The sequence below is a fragment of the Salminus brasiliensis genome, chromosome 4 (genome assembly GCF_030463535.1).
Source record: "Salminus brasiliensis chromosome 4, fSalBra1.hap2, whole genome shotgun sequence".
Lineage (NCBI taxonomy): Eukaryota > Metazoa > Chordata > Actinopteri > Characiformes > Bryconidae > Salminus > Salminus brasiliensis.
This window is the reverse complement of record NC_132881.1, coordinates 43,950,109-43,970,202: the sequence shown is the minus strand read 5'-3', so window position 1 is coordinate 43,970,202 and position 20,094 is coordinate 43,950,109. Positions and strand designations below refer to the sequence as shown.

At 41.5% G+C, this 20,094-nt stretch overlaps 1 protein-coding gene across 1 annotated transcript in view; it reads left to right on the top strand.

The window, feature by feature from the left end:
• LOC140554262 (uncharacterized) overlaps nt 1–20,094 on the top strand; it is a 42,896-nt gene that overhangs the window by 7,760 nt on the left and 15,042 nt on the right. Inside the window, exons 6-12 of the mRNA XM_072677134.1 lie at nt 558–638; nt 2,272–2,301; nt 2,813–2,895; nt 3,065–3,158; nt 3,244–3,333; nt 11,989–12,195; nt 12,406–12,495. Of these exons, the coding sequence (XP_072533235.1) occupies nt 558–638; nt 2,272–2,301; nt 2,813–2,895; nt 3,065–3,158; nt 3,244–3,333; nt 11,989–12,195; nt 12,406–12,458 (638 nt within the window). The 3' untranslated portion in view covers nt 12,459–12,495. The remainder of the gene's footprint in view (nt 1–557; nt 639–2,271; nt 2,302–2,812; nt 2,896–3,064; nt 3,159–3,243; nt 3,334–11,988; nt 12,196–12,405; nt 12,496–20,094) is intronic.

Sequence of the window (20,094 nt, the reverse complement as noted above, 5' to 3'; positions counted from 1 at the left end):
AGGAGGATACAGTGTGTTACTATACTGGCAATCTGCTGTTGTTTTATATGGATTTTGGCCAAAGCACCAGATTAATGGACAAGGGCAAATCAAGAAATGATCATACAGTAAAACAGTACAGTATCATACAGTAAAACTCTCAATTACCCTCTTAAAATACCTATGGTCCGTCTTCTATTATTCTATTACTAAAGAATAGCCCAACCAGTCCCTGTAGTTACTAAATAATGCACCTTAGTTAAACCTTAATGTCCTGGCTGTTATGTGAAATATAATTCAGGAAGGAGTCTAGGTTGACTTCTTGCACTGTTCCCTAAAATTATTGCTATGACATATACAGTATGGCATATACAGTATGTCAAAATAATCAGGACCCTGTCAATGTTGCCTGTTAATGTCTTTGACTGCCCTGTTTTAATGAGTCTGTGCTCACTGCAGCCTCAGCTTTCTGTTCTTGGCTGACAGAAGTGGAACCAGACTTGCGCTGCTGCCACCGACTGGCTGATCAGATAAATGCATGAATTAGTATGTATAATTTAATCCTGACTTTCCAACAGATGGATCTTTAACAACATATTCAACACCAAAACCCACCCAAGGCCCCATAATCAAAAGCACACCGACGGGAGGAAAACCAGGTATGTAGTAAATTAACAGCTCCAAACAGTGAGTTGCTATACCCCCAACCAACCGCCAGATGAGTGTGCATGGTCAAATCAAAAAAAGGTCTTATCTTAAAGTTATTGAGTATAATGCAATATAATGTGATATGACAGGAGAATAGCACCAACTAAACCAATTCAAAAAGGGAGGAGTCTAGGTTACCTTCCTACACTGTTTCCTAGAATCACTGCTATGGCTTATACTGTGTTTTTATATAATTTATATCAGCAGCTGTAACAACTGAGTTGAGGAGGCAGGAAAGAACAACACCAAAGAAAAAAGACCCAAATTTACATAGTAAATTACAAAAGAATACAGAATAATGAACAATGAAACCAAAATAACAGCAGGGCAGACCTTCAGGAAACCAGAGTAATACTTAATACGGTACTGTGGCACAGGTGGGAACACTGAAGGTGGGCGAGGCCAGGGCGGAGACAAGAACAAAAATAAAACAGAGCCATGTGCTACAGTATAAGATTCTTGAGGAACTTATACTGTATAACAGATATGATATAAAAGTACATGCCTGAAGCCCCCAATCTAACATCCTTTAAATTCCATCTCTACTTTGTTCACATGTCCAGAGTTCTCTGAGACTGATTACCGTCTCATCCCACGTTATCATATTCTGATGACACAGTCCAAACTGATAAACCGATATAACGTGCGGGGACAGTAGTGGCTCAGTGGATAGACCATTGGGTTATTGATCACAAGGCTGTGAGTTCTACACAGCTAAGCTGCCACTGTAAGGCCCTTCACCCCTCTACTCCAGTGGTGCTGTAGCATGGCTGACCTTGTGCTCTGTGACTCTGGCTTTCTAAGCTAGAGTTTCATTGTACTTTTGAAGTGTTATGACAGTAAATGTACTTAACTTCGTAGACTGTACATTAACCTTTTTAATGAATACTTTACTTATTAATATCTTATTAATACCTTATTATTAATGGAAATATATGATGTGACCTGACTGGGCCTTAAAGAGTTGGAACACAGTGACTCTGTGGCTAACTGAGAGCACACCGTCCCTCCTTTTTCAACCCATTAATCCAACTTGAGGTTATAACTTAAGTAATAAATCAAACATATTTATTTATTTGTTTACACAATTAACAAGAGAAAGAAGCAAACTAGCAACAACAAATTGTGGTGAGTAGAGGAATGTGCAGGGGAAGGCTTGTGCAATGTACTTTCTCATAAAGAGAACAAAAAAGAATAGGAATTAATTAAATAACACTGTCTTAATATCCTGTAATTGATCTGAAAGTCTGAATTATCCCAGAAGTGTTTTCACACTGCAAAACAACTCAACCATGATTTTAGTTTGATCTGCACCGAGAAAAAACGTCTTTTGGTTGGACCACATTTTGGTCCTGACCAAGGTCAAGGTCTTTAGACTCAGATCAATTAGTTCTGCTAATTTGGTTCAGATCAAACTGAAGAAGGTCTGGACCAAACAAATCGTATGTGTGAAAGCACCCTTAGAGACTAACAGACAACAACACATTTTACTGTTCTGAATCTGCTGAACACAGTGTCATCACACTTCCCATCACAGTTCTTCATGTCAACCATTTACTTATAATGTACATGTTGTTTTCACAGACAAGGACACATCCAAAAGTAGCAGTGCATGTAAGTCTTCATTGAATACATGAACACTATTCATCAGTAGAACAGTCTCTAGACCACTAAAACAGTGGCCATGCTGCCTGCCATCAGCAGCCGGGGCCTGAGAGAGCACAATTGGCCTTGATCCTCGGGTGGGTGGATGTCTCTCTCTCTCTCTCTCTCTCTCTCTCTCTCTCTCTCTCTCTCTCTCTCTCTTTCTCCCCACATCATTCCCCACATCTCTCACGCATCAGAGCTGGGTACCCGACACTTGTCATCCAATCTTGTTGGTTGCCTGGCAACATTGCATTGGGGGCAACTGAAAAGAGGGGGGTGACTGATTGCATATGTCTCAGAAAAGGCATGTGTCAGTCCTCAACCTCCCAGAGAGTTCTGACTACTGGGAAAACTGGAGACACTACTAAATTTAACTGGGGAGAAAAATTAGGGGTTAAAAGTTCAGGTTTTTTGATTATTACAACATGTAGTAGACATGAAGCTGAACTGTGCTTTCTCTCATTTTGGTGTTCTTCAGCATATATTATCATCATCATCATCGTCATCATCTTGTGTCTTATTGGAGGCCTTGCTTTCTACTGTGTTCAGAACAAAACCAGGGTAAGAAACATATTTTAAATATTCTGAAACTTTCATTGTCAACTTGGCTTTTTGACATGACTGGTTTATATCATCTGTCAGTCAAACAATAATATACTGCTGTGAATATTCAATATGTAACCTGCAGCTCCAACCAAACAACATCTACCTATATCAATTTCTCTTCCAGAGGTTCTCTCTAGATCAACATAGCAAAGGTGAAGATGCTCATATTCCACTCAGTGCTGTGGAGCCTGAAGTGTTTGAAGCCAGCTCAACTAAAGGTGATTGAACACATTCCCACACACGGTAAATATGTTCAGCTGTGGACACTGTACTTCATATACAGTTATTTTTCTGCGTCCACAGACATGCAAACCTTCACTGCTGCTGAAACTACTGGGTCAGGTGAGACTGCCTCACCAGCAGATAGTGTGGAGAAAAAGGATGAAGAGAAAGGTCTGTGCTATGGATGTAATTAAGCCACATCTTCCACTCAGTTCACCCACACACAATTCTTCTTCCCACACAGAATAGCCTTAAACTGCACTAGAAAACCACTGAAGCTGCCCAATGTGAAACTATTTTGTTATGTGGTTGCTATGGGGTGTTAGGAAGTTGCTAGGTGGTTGATGTGATGTTGCTAGGTAGCTGTTTCTATTGTGTTGCTCAGTGCTTGCTATATTGATGCTTGGTGGTTGCTGTGGTGCTGATACACGGTAACAATGCTGTTGATTAGGGTGTTGCTAGGTGGTTGCTAGGCAGTTGATATGGAATTCCAGGTGGTTGCTAAGGCATTCTTAATGATTTCTACGGTGTTGCTAAGTTGCTAAGCTTGATGGATGTTATAATGATGCTAGGTGCATCTCCAAACTCAGGGGTGTCTCAGTATTGGAGCCAAATGTGTTGGACCTGAATTCTCCAGGGTGGTACATCATTAAAAAAGGGGGACTTACAGGGTCCTTGGTAAATGCAGTGGTTGTGTATAGAACTGTTTAAATGGGTCAGCTCCACTATGATCCGAGGATCGCTGGTTGAAATCCTGGGTCATGCTGTTTGCCATCAGCAGTCGGAGACGGAGAGGGCACAATTCACTCTCATTGGGTGGGTTGATGGCACTTTCGCCCCACATCACTCTGATTGTGATGTTGGTCAGCGCAGGTGTCTGTTAAGTGTTGTATAGGAGCTGGGAAGCATGCCTGGCAGACTTAATAAAGGCTTAGTAAATAAAGATTTTTAAAGGGTTCAGGAGTTCAAGATTAAAATAAATAAATAATAATAACTATTTATTTTTAATCTATAGAGCATGTTTAGATGATATTGATTTAAAAAACGATGGTTCAATATAGCAGCAGGGTTCCACTATTGTGACCTAGAGGGAAGGTCTCCAGGGCCAGGCATGAACAGGACTACCTTAAAAGAATTGTCTTTCTTAAGATGAACCTTTATTTTTTTTTATCTCTGGAGACATGAAGCATATCTTAGTATTGTATTAATACTTCCTCCTAAATCTGCCTTTAGGACAAATAAGGAGCTCAAGATAAGCATTTAAATTGACAGAGTTCTGGAGACAAAAGAGAAGAGCATGAGTTCTTCTTTTTGCACTGAAAGACCACTGACATGCATCTGAAAAATGGAAGAGAGCAATAAAAGAAAACCTCTTACACTCACTCAGCTAAGACCCGACTGAGATGAGTCAAGAGGAGATGTCATTTATCTCGATGCATAGACCTCTACACTACATTTGTCTGAGTTTCAGCACGTAAGAACAGTACCGGATACTGTTTGCATGGCAAAAGGTCTTACAGCTCCAGATAAAGATGCGTTATTCTACTTCCTCTTCAGCTGCAAAGCCAGAAGGAAGTCGGTTTTGCACTTTGTTAGCTCATCTAGATTTCTTCATTTTAAAAATAGATCAAATGTCAGTTATCTGCATCCACCTGTTGTCCTTAAAGCACATGGGCCGAGAGAGGTCTTATATAGTGGAAACTTTAAAAAAGCCCATGATCGTGGTGGTGACCAGTATTGTGTCAGAATTTCCACTTACACAACACTACACTCTTAAAAAAAGTGAAGCGGCTACAGAAGGTTCTTCCATTAAGAAGCAGATGCATGAGTGTAAAGAATCTACATTTAATGAAAGGATTCTCTAAGAGTTTGAAGCTTCTTCACACTGGTGGTTCCTCTATGAGCATCACTCAATCAATCCTTTGTACACCTTTATTTTTAAGCATGTGGGGTTTAGCATGCGGTATATTGCTTTTCTAAAGATAAGTCAGGTCCAGAAAGTTTCCAGACAGTTAAAATCCACCCAAGAATTTTGTTTCAACTGCCAAGGCATCTCTTTAACAAACTCCATGGGCAGATTTTTACTTTCTGGACCAACTCTATGCTTTTCTCAACAACAGCAGAGTCTCCTATCACCCAATCAAGAGCAGATAACAAATCAGCCAGATGGCTCCAGCCCTTTTCCTGCCCAAAACCTCAGTTCTCACCCTTAATTTACAAGCCCACAGTTGTGGTTAGGCCAGTACCATGTCAGACTTTCCATCAATCAACATGGTTTAAAAAAAGAAGGTTCTTAAAGTGAGGCCATAGAAGAACCACTTTGGGTTCCATGAAGCAGCATATTCATATAAGAATATTATGTGTGAATATGGAGCTTTTTTACAGGTTTAAAGAAACCTCACCCCATGTGAAGATTTTCAGACAGTTAATGATATAGTTCTGATAGGGATGAATTGATATGTGAACCTTACCCAAAATTTAACTGAGCTAATTTAACTTGGCTCAGCAGTCCAATCTGTTACCACTATGGCCCAGGGGTCGCAAGTTTGAATCCCGAGCCATGCTGCTTTGCCATAGGCAGCCAGAGTCAGAGAGAGCACAATTAGCTGCACTCTTGCTTCCCTCATTCCTCTGAAAAGCGATGTTGGCTGGCACAGGCATCAGTGTAGCTGGTGCTAACACTGGATCAGGCGCTTTCCTCTGAGCACATTGGCTGCCTGGCGATGCTGTATCTGTGCCAGTTTGTAAAGAGGCAGTGGCTGGCTTTGCATGCATTAAAGGAGGCATGTGTCCTAGTGTCAGGAGCATTGCTAGTGCTATGGGGAGCTATGGACGGGTGGGTTAATTGGGAGTAACAAAATTTGACTAATTTATTAAATCAAAAAAAAAAAAAACCTTCTGCTTCTGTTGGAGTAACTGTCTCTCTGTCCAGCGACGGTCTTCTACTAGATTTTGGAGGAGTATTGCTGTAAGGAGTTGATTGCATTCAGCAACAAGAGTTGCTAGTGAGGTCAGGATGTTGGATGATGACCTACCCACCTCATCCCCAACTCCCCAACTTATCCTGAAAGAGTTGTAAGGAGTGCCACAATCATTCCAGAGAACCAAGTTCCACTGCTTTATACCCCTCTAGCCCACACCTGGCCTTAGGCAGCATGGTGTCAATAGGTTAATGGTTATCTGCTCCAGGCAGTACTTCACTACAGGGACCAGACAAGCTATGTGTGTGCATTTGCACATCTGTGTCAGCAATGGGTGCAACTGAAAGTAGCTGTGAATGCATTCATTAGAAGGGGTGTCCACAAACATTTGGATATATAGTGTATAAATGAAGTGATATTTAAAAAGAATACAACACAGAAACAGAACTGGGCCTAAAACAGCTGTGGAAATGGTTGCAATGCAGAAGGCTTCCACTAGGTGGAGATCTAAGATCAAGACAAACTGCAGAGCGACAGGCCTGTCTAAACCTAAAAAGCATTTAATAAAACAAAGGTTTTGCAGCTATTGTTAAGATCAGCTATTGTCTACAGTGTAATTTGTAGAATGCAGTAAGAAGCAGTATTGCAGGTGAGATTTTGCAAACTTCGCTTGCCCCATGTCAGATTTACAGATCTTGGCTGCTGATGAGCTGTGGCAAACCTCTGCATGTGGTTTGTACCTTTTTTTTTTTGGCTTTTGTGTTAAGAAAAGACTAATTTCTTACATTTTCATATGTGCTGATCCCTCTTGCATCCTCATGTTTTGCAAAAAAGTGACAACTATGCCAATATGACTAAATTTTGTGAAAAAAATGTGATTACTGCTTTAGGATGGAAAATCATGGAGCGCTGAGTCATGGATCACAGGGTTGTGGGTTCAATACCCAGGTTCAATAAGTTGCCATGACTGGGCCCTTGAGCAAGGCCCTTAAACCTTTCTGCTCCAGGTGTGCTAACAAGCACTTGATGTGTCCCTGTGATTGATTTACCCATGTTCCCCTGTGATCCTGGGACATTCCTCGCATAAACCAATCACAAAAAGGGAGAAAAAACCCTCAAACAACCACACCCCTTTTACCTGCATTCAACGACTTCATAAAAGTGCACTTTCAGGAGGGGCTCAGGGCATAGGGTAATAGGGAATTGGGACAGGGCCCCGGTATGATCAGTTGATATACTCCGTATATAGTTTTTAGTCCCTGTGAATGTAAATCTATCCACCACAGAGATGTGAACAGAGGTTCAGGCCGGTTATGTTACTTTACATGGTTGTGGTGATTCATTGTCCATGGGATACTGTATTAACCCCTGTATTAACAGCAAGGCTTCTGCCACACTAAGGTGTATTACTCAGTAAAAACTGGTGGGGCTATTCTTTGGTGGTGGAAGTCTGCATTGAAGGGGTTAAAGACTGCAGCCTAATTATTTTACACATTGAAAGCCAAATGTATGCTTGCTCTATGAAGTATGTGTACGTATGTGTGTGAAAAAAAACAGACCAGACAGAGTTTGGTCAGCTAGTAAGTGTGAAAAAGTATACCAAAATCAACGTTTTACACACAAACGTATTGTTTCTGGTAATCCGCCGGTGAGATACAGCGCATACTCGGCAAAACCACCATCTCATGCTCAGGAAATGACACAATTCAGAGTTGTCTTGCTATTGAGGAAGTTAGGAAATGAGGCTCTTGTCAGTTTCAACACTGTATGGTCAATGTGTCAAAATGAGGTGACATGCTGTCTATCGTCATAACCTTCGGTGTACACTCTCACATGCAATGAGCACAAGCACTCTCCCCTGCGCTATAACTGACTGATACAAGCTTTGAGAAGCCCTGATCTAAGTAGTTTCTCCTCATCCTGTTTAGTTGGGGTGAATCATGAGAGGGTTTGAACATGGATTTGTGTTTGTACATTTGTTTTAGTGAATAACGAGAAGGAACAAACTTGTAGGAGGAAGAGAAGGGACTGGGCACTATCTTGCACTATGAAGGCACTATCACAAGCAAGATTTCTGCCTGCTGTCTAAAATCTGACAGGATTTATAAGGACTCTTATTGGTGTAGTGCAGCATAGTCACCCAGACCGGGAATCGAACCCCAATCTCCCACATGGTATGGTAGCTCACTGGCCGGTAGTGGTGTTCTGATCTGCTGCGTCACACCAACCACATTTGATTTGTCAATAAAAGAGAAATAGCAATAAATTGCATGCAATGCATTATTTCTTTTCTCATTTTTTGTAATAAATAAAAAACAATTTTTGTATTAGGTGCCCACCTAATACTATCTAGTGCACAGCTAATAGTATCTGATACATTTCTAATACTATCTGGGGCTTGCCTAATACTATTTAGTGCTCACCTAATGGAATCTAGTGTTTAGATCTTGTGCCCTCCTAAAACTAATTGGTATTCATCTAATACTATCTAATGCCCAATAAAAATCTTTTACTCACCTAATACTATTTGGTGCTCACTTAATAGTATCTAGCACTTAAGCTATACTATCTAGTGCGCAGCTAATAGTATACGATGTATATCTAGTACTGTCTAGTGCTCACCTAATACTATTTAGTGCTCACCAAACAGTATCTAGCGCTTAAGTTATACTATTTAGTGCTCAGCTAATAGTATACGATGCATATCTAGTACTGTCTAGTGCTCACCTAATACTATTTAGTGCTCACCTAATAGTATCTAGTGCTTAAGTTAAACTATCTAGTGCCCAGCTAATAGTATACAATGCATATCTAGTACTGTCTAGTACTCACCTAAAACTATTCAGTGCTCACCTAATAGTATCTAGTGCTAAGCTAAAACTATCTGGTGCTTAACTAATAGCATCTGGCACTCACCTAGTGCTCACCTAATACTATCTAGCACTCACCTAATAGCATCTGGTGTGGTAATGATAATGGAAACATATTTTTCGAATAAGTGACAAAATAGTGGAAACAAATGTCATGTGTTTTGCTCTACATGCCAGAGCGTTTTGCCCTGGGGTCATTCGCAGGAGCTGTCAAAACTGCTCTACACAGAGCTAATAAGGCGTCAAAAGCCTTCATGGTTTTTATGCCACACCCACTGAACAACGCTCTTATTGTCTTCAGGCCTTTTGTGCATATCAGGAGCTGCTGGGAAGACGCATTATCTTTTACTAATGTTCCAGCTGTAAATCGTTTCAAAGGAAACCTGGTCAATGACATGATTCTCATTCTACTGAAAGTGAATTTCACTCATGAGTGAAACCTACAGCTCTGAAAAAAATATTTAAGAGACCACTTCATTTGTTTTTCTTAAATTTGCACGGCTGTTTTATTTCAGGCATTTAATCAAACAAAGCTGAGTTAGCTGAATCTGCAGACTATGAATGGTATAAAGTCCCAACAGCAGTGTGAAAGACTAGTGGAGAGCCTGCCGAGACATGAGAGCTGTGATTGGCAGTCAAGGTTATTTCACCATAGTGATTTCTGAATGCTCTCAAACTTCAGATATTAGTACTGTGTTTAAATTTCAATAATAACGTCTTTACATTATAATTATTATGAGGGGGCAGTGGTGGCTCAGTGGTTGGAGCTACTGGCTATTGATGACAGGGTTGTGGGTTTGATGCCTGGGCTCGGCATGCTGCCACTGTTGGGCCCTTGAACAAGGCTCTTTACCCTCTCTGCTTCCCGGGCACTGCAGTTGGCTGCCCACCGCTATGGGTGTGTGTGTACTCACTGCCCCATGTTCACTAGTGTGTGTATCTGTGTTCACTACCACAGATGGGTAAAATGCAGAGGACACATTTCACTGTATATAGTACCATGACAAAAACGTGCAGCTTTGCCTTATATAATATTTTCTTTGCATTATTTGAGCAGTTGTTTTTGAGCAGTTGTCAGTTCTGCAAATAAATAAATGCTCTAAATAGCAATCTAATATTTTTTATTTGGAATTTAGAAAAAATGTTGTCCAGGGTTTATGAAATACATTTACATTTACGGCATTTAGCTGACGCTCTTATCCAGAGTGACTTACAAGGCTACTCGTATTACAGAGGTGGGCCAATGTAGTGTTAGGAGTCTGGCCCAAGGACTCTTATTGGTGTAGCGCAGCATAGTCACCAAGACTGGGAATACAATGCAAATGTGAATTTCCCTTAAACACACAGTCTATAAATAGTAAAACCAGAGAAACTGAAAATGTAGGGTGGTCTCTGTATTTTTTCCAAGAACATTTTTTTATAAGATAACTATTATTAATTATTAGATCAGGGTTTTCTTCCTTGCATTACTTTTAGATATAGCCTGACCCACTGCTTTCTCCCTAATTCTTATCCAGTGGGTCCACATAACATCTGCAGGACTTTCTCAGACGGTCAGCACTAAAGCAAATTATAAGTCATGCTGCAGCTAATAACAGCCGTCTCAGCTCTTTTGGTGCCGCGTCTGTGGATTAGAGTGTGAACATCAGGAGCCAGAAAGCTCACAGTGTGGAAAAGCGATGCTAAAACAGAGAAAGGCTTGGAATGCACATGTTTCATGACTGAGAAGCAGTGATGTGGTTAACGTGAGTCATGACTCGGAGGCTGTTGTCTGTCATAGCGTGCTGTGTAATAACGGGGTGTCTCTCTTTTCCCACCTGGACCAGCTGCCTCTCCTGCAGGATTCCCTGCAGGATTCACTGTGGTCACTAATCACACACTTCATTCTCTTTAGCTGTTTCAGTGGTAACGTTAACAATTACGGTGGAAGTGAGTAAGTGGCAGTGGGCTGGAAAGCCAGAATGGCCATGGGAGGAGAAAACCCTGGTGTCTGGTGGAATGACAGCATCTGTAATGGTTTATATGTGATGTTTTTATGGAGTGAGGGTTAGTTTCAGGGCTGTGAGGTGCTGCTGTACACCCATGGTGGTGTGGAACGATGTGAAAAATAGGATCCAGTGAAAGGTTCCCAGAAGGCATTCCCAATTTTGAAAGAGGTGAGGGAGGTAATTACCTTTGTGTGGAAACTGAAAGCATGATTGCTGGGTTTCTTCTTCCATTAGGTTTGAAGAAGCTTTGCACTTTAATCATCACCTAAATGAACATCACCTTTACCTGTTACCTTAAACAATACCTTTACCTTTAAGGTAGCTCTTTCTCTCACTCTTACCTAGTTCCTACATTATATGTCCAAAAGTTTGTGGACATCTCTTCTACTGAATGCATTCAGCTACTTTAACTTGCACCCATTGCTGACACAGACGTACAAATGCACACACACACAGACACACTTGTTTGGTTGCTTGTTTGGTCCCAATACAGTACAGCTATTGCCAGTACACTAGGACTCTCTGGAGCAGATAAACATGAACCTATTGGCACCATGCTACCGACTGCCAGACATGGTCTAGAGGGCTTAACCCCCCCCAAGCATTGAGCTGTGGAGCAGTGGAAAAACTGGGTTCTCTGGAATGATGGACGGTGCTCCATCCAGTACTTTTGGGATTAAGGATGAGCTATGGTGGTGATTATCGTTCAACATCCTGACCTCACAAAGTAGTCTCTCTAGTAGCTGGATGCCATCAATTCCTCACAGCAATGCTCCTCCAAAATCTAGTAGAAAACCTTCTTCCCTGAACAGTAGAGACAGTTACTCCAACAAAAGCAGGATACAATCTTTTTAATCCCTTTGACTTCAGAAGAAACAATGAACGAGCAGGTGTCCCAATACTTTTGTCCATTTAGCATATAAGTGTAAATCACAATGTAAGCACTGTTAATAATGTTACAATTCTGATGTTACTCATTTGCATGAATGCAGGGTGTATTCATTACATTTTTTTCCTTATATGATGTAAATCTAATCTCATCTACAGCCCCAACTGAAGCCGATCAGCAGGAAAAGGACGGATCAGCTGATAGCCAGGCCACTATGCCACTAGCTGAGAAACCAGGCGAGCTGACTGTTGTGGATCTGAATGATGGAGAGCCAGCCATCTCTAATAAGACCTCAGTGGAATCTCTGGATGAGGCACTGAATGAAAACAACAACAACAACCGGGCACGAGCAAACGGAGGGCACAGTGAGTGGAAAGGGGGCTATTTTGAGTAAATTACTAGGCTGTTACCACCCTGTTATAAGATCCTGTCTTAATCCCCGTAATTGTTAAGCAGACTTCTTGCCAGTCGCATGATCTGTGTAAACACCTAATAGCATTTCAGGCCTGAAATCTGAAGAGAAGATCACTTCACTGACTGCCATGCTCCTGATTTCTTTGCTTTCCTTATGATAGGCTATGGTTCTTGTGGCAGTTTCACCGAGATCTGCCTTGACGACCTGCCTTAAGCCCAGCCTAATCCTCGTCTTCTCGTTTCACACAACGGTGAGTTCTTCACATCTTCACAGGCACATTTATCAGTGTACAAAGCAGTGCTAGGACAAGCTGTCTCAAGATGCAGCTGACGTTTTTTACACTAGTTTGATTGAATTCAGCCCTCCGAAAGCATTAGCTAGGCCACATACTGATGCTGGATGATTAGCTCTGCTTCTCCAACTCATTCCAAAAGTAGTGGCTGGAGCTCCAGAGATAACAGCCCAATGCTGAGGGCCTTACACCCCTCAAACTGATGCTTGGTCATTGGTCATGTTGAACGGGAAGAATGACGGGGCATGTGGGGAGTCTGCTAGCCCCCCCGGCTCGAGCTTCTATCTATATATGGGCTGGTAACTTACAGAAATCAGAACTGGCTGACTGGAAGGCTCTCCAGTTTGCCAGTAGTAGAAGTCTGTCAGTCGCGCACATTCATTCGAATAATTAAACCATGCTCAGGAGAGGTCTGCCGAGTACAGTTTGGAGATTTTTGAGGAGTGTTTTATCATATTTCTTCTTTGTGTTTTCTATTTAACCCCTTAAACAGCCTAGGGTCCGCCACCAGGCCAAAGGCGCTAGTACAGACTTCTATTACCAGAGAAAAGCCCTATCAGTTTGTACAGAAGTAATACACCTTAGTGTGGAATAAGCCTTGGTGCGTTAAGGGGTTAAAATGCTGAAGGCTTTACTTAACACCCAAGTTTAGTATTAGTATTTAAACATTTACTGAAACTATATTATATTATATTATAATATATTATTAATAGAATCTGTCTTTATTCTATTTTCTACTTTAATATTTTCTACGTTTTCTTATTCTACTTTAATCAGGGCTTTAGAAACTAGTTAGACAGCTAGTTAGCAATACTAATGAAAGAATGACAGCTTTCAAACTCACCTCAGCATGACTTTTGCCATCATTTAACCACCACAGGAAATATTTCCAGATTTCCAGGATATTATATATAATTCATTGGTGTCAGGGAGCCAGTATCAACATATGGGAGACTCCCAGATTTTCTGGGAGATGTGAGATGCCTGAAAATGCCAAAGTAAAATAATTGCTGAGGTGAGATTATGGTTATGAATTTCCAGCTGAGTGTTTCAATATGGGTACATTTCATTTGAATTGCTGGACGACTGCCTGTGGAATCCTATCACCCATCCTATGAGATCTGTGTGGGTTACTGTAGATTATACTGACTCCCTAAACTCTGCAGCACTAAGTTCGCTCACACTGTAATTGGGATTATACGTTCACTAGAGTGACCAGGTAGCTATGCATTCTCTATGTGAGTCCAGATATCCCAGATTTGGCTGAGGAAATATAGGCACTATACTAAACACCTGACTGCACAATGCTGCCACCCAGCCCTGTCAGCACTCAATCAAGCACACTTGGGCTGGCCCTCATGTCATCAGACCCTTGTGAGGGCTGGCTCAGGCTCTGGGGATTTTTCTGTTGTTGGTGACAGCATGTTAGGAGCTCACCTGTGCAGGTGGAGACTCCAGTGCTGCCTGAAGCTCCTCATCCCTCTTCAGTTGCCCAAGAAATTGACATTGCCGATGAGAGAGCCTCATCACCAGCTTTTCAGCAGATCCAGACACCTCTTACAACCAGTGGAGGGAAGAGTACTGAAAAATATCACTCAAGTGCTGTTCCTTCAGATGAATCACTAGAGTAGAAGTAAGCGTATGCTGTGGAGCAATGGCAAAACACCACAGGTTTCCACAATTAGTCCAGATTAAGATTAGAGGAGCACAGTTTAATAGACTATTAGGGTCCATGTAGTGTGTAAATAAATGGCGACCTCAGTAGAACCCTAAATTCTCATTGGTAGAACGTGGTATGTTTGTCCAGGTGAATAATCCAAGTCAAGTCAAGTCAAGTGGGTTTTTATTGAGTGTGCATGTAACAGAAAAACCATCATTTCAGTCTCTGGAGTTGAGAAGTCTGATGGTCTGGGGGAAGAAGCCACGAGTCTGGTCGTGTTGGACCGGATGCTGCGGTACCTTCTTCCTGATGGCAGGAGGGAGAACAATCTGTGTGAAGGGCGGGCAGTGTAAATGTCCATCCAACCCCAGTTTGCCAGATGCAGAGCTGTGGAGTTCCCAACTACACCTAACCAACCACAAATTCCCTCCTGTCATCCCAAAATTAAGGGCCTTGCAGAACAAGGGTTATTTGAGCGATGCCATGGAAGAACCATTTTTGGCTCCAGAAAGGTTACAATTTATGTAAAAGAGCTGTGAGTGTGGAGAACCTTGGAAATTGATAAAGAACCTTTATGTAAATGGTAAACTGAATGGAACCAAAGGTTTTCATTCTGTAGTATCTCTCAAACAACCCTTTGTAGTACCTTTAGGAGTACCTTTTTAGGAATGTACTTTGTTCTGGAAGGCTCTGTTTTGGGTCAAGATGACTGCCAGATGCAGAGCTGTGGAGTTACCAACTACACCTAACCAACCACAAAATCTACCCTCATTTCATCTTGACCCAAAACTGAGCCTTCCATGGCCTTCTTCCATGGCATCTTTCAAATAATCCTTTATTTTTAAAAGGTACCTTGTTCTGGAAGGCTGATCAGGCCCTTAATTTTGGGACAAGATGACAGGAGGGAAAGATCTTGTGGTTGGTTTGTGTGGTGGGTCTATGTCAGGCCAACCAGAGTTTGATTCCGCACCCAGACAAACACACCTATACTATACCAATAAGAATCATTAAGCAAGACTCCTAACATTACTTTAGTAACATGATTAAACTGTATGTTGGCAAAGATGGGCCTAACTTGTGGCCTAAAGGTTAGAGAAGTAGGCTTGGGCTCCAGAAGGCCACTGGTTTGATCAATAAAAGCAGCACCTGTTGCTGAAGTGCTGAACTGGCCCTGTTCTCACTGCTGTGTTCATTATTGTGAGTTTGTGAGTGTGTTCGCTGCCATGGATGGGTGAAATGGCTGGTTGGAGGTTGAATTTCATTGTGCTGCTGTGCAACGGCGATAACATGTGCTTAATCTTAATCTCAGGCGCAAAATAAATGTAGAATCCATGTTCTCAGTAACTTTTTAACTTCAGAGTTCAGCCACTTTCAGCCACATTTTATCTTCACAATATTTATCTTCTTACTAAAACTAACAGAGTTACTCACACCCCTGACCTGAACAGCTATACTATATAATTCAGGCACAGTTGGTTATCTAAAAGTCCTCTATTATAGGGGCCCTATTATTTACTATTCCATGTATGTTCAATGGACAAAAGTATTGGGACACCTGCACATTCTTTGTTTCTTCTGAAATCAAGGGTATTAAAAAAGAGTGTATCCTTTTTTGGAGTAACTGTCTCTACTGTCCAGGGAAGAAGACTTTCTACTAGATTTTGGAGGAGCATTGCTGTGAGGATTTGATTGCATTTCAAGACAAGAGAGTTAGAAAGTTTAGCATGTTGAATGACCACCACCCCAGCTCATACCCAAAGTATGGGATGGATAAAATAAAGCACCAGCCATAATAAATATCCTAAATCTGTGTTATCTCACCCTGGATAACTAAATCTGCCTTGTGCCAGTGAGGGCGCAAGGTCCAGATGGACAATGATTTTAATTTGCAATGCCTGAAACACAATCCAGGTAAAGCTAGCAGGCTAGCTACGGCAGGCTAGGTCCGGTGATGGGTCAAGCTCTGGCCACAGTTCAGTCTTTGTGAAGGAACACACTCTCTGCTTTCATCTGTCAGCCATGATACACAGGGCCCACAGGCAGGGCTGCTAATACCCCCTGTGGCGCCACTCTGGAGGAAGCAGAGGTTGAGTGTTCCCCTCAGCTCACTATGTGTGTGTGTGTGTGTGTGCTTGCATGTGAGCACATGTGTCTGAATGTGTGGTTTTGCATTTTTGCATGAACATTAAAGGGGCTTTTGAGAAGTAGAGCTAAAGTTAAGTTCTTCCTTCCAATTCTTCTAAACCAGAAATTCGTTCTTACAGAAAGTCATGAAAGGTTCTTATTACAGCAGGTCTAGACGTTGAGCCAGCCCACCCACTGAGAAGACATCTAATCAAATTTGACAAGAACAAAACTTCCAGAAAAGTGTTTCAATGCTATCTGTTCACAAGAGCGTGTGGAACAAGCCTGTTAAACACATCACTTAATCACAGTTATTTATAATCACGAATACACAGCACCCGTGTAACCCCATACCTCAGCCTGGCCCGATATCTCATTTTATACCAGCCCATATACTATCACCTCTCACTGTGAAATACAGCACACGCCTACATAAACTGTGAGCCCCATGTTTACCTCCTGCTGGAGCATTATTGATTTGGCTGTAGGTTCCAGGCTTGTCCTGAGAAGCACTGTGTTCTTCTGAAATGTGGCTTGGGTTCACGTTCACATGCTTATTTCTGACGGTTTCATTCATGGATAATTGTGTTTAGGAAATTTAAAAACCTAGATTTTTTCTGCATTATATATTTTGTGTAAGTGTGAAGAAGCTTCTAAAGGTCTGAAGAATTTCTAAGATGGTCTAAACAGACTATGGTCCACCGATGGGCTGAAAATTATTAAGATTAGAGGAGCATTTACCTTTACATTTAAGACATTTAGCAGATGCTCTTCTCTAGAACGACTTACAAAAGTACTTTACGATTTACCCAAGAAAAACCTCAGCCAGTTTAAATAGACTAATAATTTAAAGATCCTCTAATCTTAGACACTACTAAACACAAGTCAGTAAGGAGATCACTCTGCTATTCACCCAAGTCCTCTCAGAAGAGGAGGGTCTTCAGTCTAGGTTTGAAGACAGCGAGCGTTGGACTCTGCTGTTCGGACACCCAGGAGAAGTTCGTTCCACCACTTGGGGTGCAGGACAGAAATAAGTCTGGACGCTCGTCTTCTGTGGATTTTGAGGGATGGCGGGTCGAGCCGAGCCGTACTTGAAGCTGGAAGGGCTCTTGGTGCGGATCGGCTTTTGACCATTGCCATCAAGTATGGAGGGGCTGGTCGGTTCTGGGCTTTGTAGGCCAGAGTCAGGGTTCTGAATCTGATGAGGGCAGCAGCTACAGGAAGAGAGAACGCAGCAGTGGAGAGACATGGCTGAATTTAGGAACGTTGAATACGACCCGTGCCGCTGCATTCTGGATGAGTGGCAGGGGTCTGATGGTGCGCAGAGGTAGACCAGCCAGAAGAGAGCTGCAGTAGTCAAGTCTCGAAGTGACAAGAGACTGAGCGAGCACCTGGGCGACTTTCTAGAGAGGACATGTAGTGTGCATGGCATCAGTCCTGGCTTGTTAATCAAATTTCAAACTTTCAAAATTCATCAGGAAAGCAGAATTATCTGCTGCATATTTACCAAAGGTTTGATTGATACTAACTCAGTATCAATAAGTAAATAAGATGGGTGGCAAATTGAAGGAGAGTCCTTGATAAAGTACTTCCAGACAGGTGTACTGGATCATAATAAAACCTAGATTTTTTCTGCATTATATATTTTGTGTAAGTGTGAAGAAGCTTCTAAAGGTCTGAAGAACTTCTAAGATGGTCTAAACAGACTATGGTTCACCGATGGGCCAAAAATGATATTACGAATTTCTATTGCCAGAGAAAAGCCCCACCAGTTTGTACAGAAGTCCCTGTTATTACTGAGTGTTAAGGGTTACTCACACATCTATTTCACAAACTTGCTTCTTTATGGAAGCAAAAGTGGTTATTTTATGGTATCACTAGTACTAGTACTTACTGACTTAATTTTCCTATCATAAAATAAAGTGCTAACCATATCAAATACCCCGAAACTTTTGTTTTAAATATAAAAAAAAAGAAAAATATATAAAAAAGAAGCTTTTAAAAGTCTAAAGAATTTGCTTTTGGTTTAAGGGCAATTTTAAGCTTCTTCACACTTTTCACACACACTCACAAACTTGATTCTTCATGAAACCCAAAGTGGTTATTTTATGAGATCGCTAAAAAAAAAACCAAACCTTTGAAGCACCTTTATTGTTAAGAGTACGATCAAAAACTAGACTGCATGAACTCAGAAAAGTGCTACGACGGGCTCTTCTGGGGAATGCCATAGAAGAACCTACAGTGCTGCAAGAAAGTCTGTGAACCTGTTACAATTTCCTGTATTTCTACATGGCCTGAAATTCCCCACACTATTACACCACTGTCACCAGTCTGTGACAAGCCAGGTCCCAATGCTGACCCAAGCCAGGTCAGGTCCATGGATTCATGCCACTGGCACAGAATTCTGACCCTACCATCTGTGTGCCTCGGCAGATTCATTAGACCAGGCTACGTTTGTCCTTCAACTGTCCAGTTGTGGCGAGCCTGTGCCCACTGCAGCCTCAGCTTTCTGGTCTTGGCTTACAGAAATGGAACCCTATGTGATTTTCTGCTGGTGTAGCCCATCCGCCTCAAAGTTGGACGTGTTGAGCAATCTTAGATGCACTTTAGGCTCTGTACTGCTGCCACATGACTGGTTGATTAGGTTATTTCATGAGTGAGAAGTTGTACAGGAGTTTGTAACAAAATAAAGTCAGTGAGTGTTGTAAAATAGCACAAGAAAAGAAAAATACAGCAATAATTTAGAGTAAAAGGTTAATAGAAATACTAGTAATAATAGTAAAAAAAGTCCAAACAACAAAAAATGTATTAATCATAATAATAAATAAAAGATCAAAGCAAGATCAATATTTGTATCCATTGGGCCTGACTAACTGTGTAAAAAAATAATTTATTTAGAAATATTTATTATAAAATGAGAATAGTTTGACATAAACTGCAGCCTCACTAAACCTGACCTGTGAACACTAATGAAAAGCTAAATGCTCATCTGGCCGAAAAGTGAGTGTTCCAGGAAAAAGGCAGAGAAACCCCTCATTTATCCCACCTGGTTTGGTCCTAACTGGTGGGCTGGACAGATAAACCCAGAAGAGCGTCTGCTGTTTACAAGGACATGTCCTAGAACAGAATGATCAGCCATGGCCTGGGAGAGCATCACCTGGATGTTTACCTTTCAATAAGGGTCTTTTTAATGTGCTTTCCAATCAGTGTCGGATGAACCATTTCCAGGTTTCTGAGGGGGGCTGGTGTGTCTCATAAATATTTCACATTTAATGACAGGCAGCATTTGCAAATCACCGAGCCATTCCCCCTGTGGTGATGGGTTTACCCAACAAAGACAAATGAAGCTTGTAATTAGGCCGAGCGCTTTATTTTATAGGGAGGAGTTGAACAGTTGGTTGGTCTGTGAATAGCTGTGCAGGTTCAAAGCCAGGACACACATCTATAGATGGTTAGGAAGGGTCTTTGTGTGCTCCAGCAGACAGAGGGAAGATTATCCATTCGCTTGTGTAGGATTTATATATAAAGCTGTGGACTATGTTAATGATGCACATACCTCTGATGACCCCACTAGAAATTAATGTCTCTGTATGTCATGGCTGGACACTGTTCTTTGCAATTCTTCAAATTACAGTGAGAGGATGTGGACGAAAACGTAAAAAGGAAAATGTAATAACATTTATATGTATATATAACATTTATTATTCATCATATATGATACATCCGGACGTTATCACTCACAACAGCTTTTCCCTTGATTTTTTTGTCCTAGT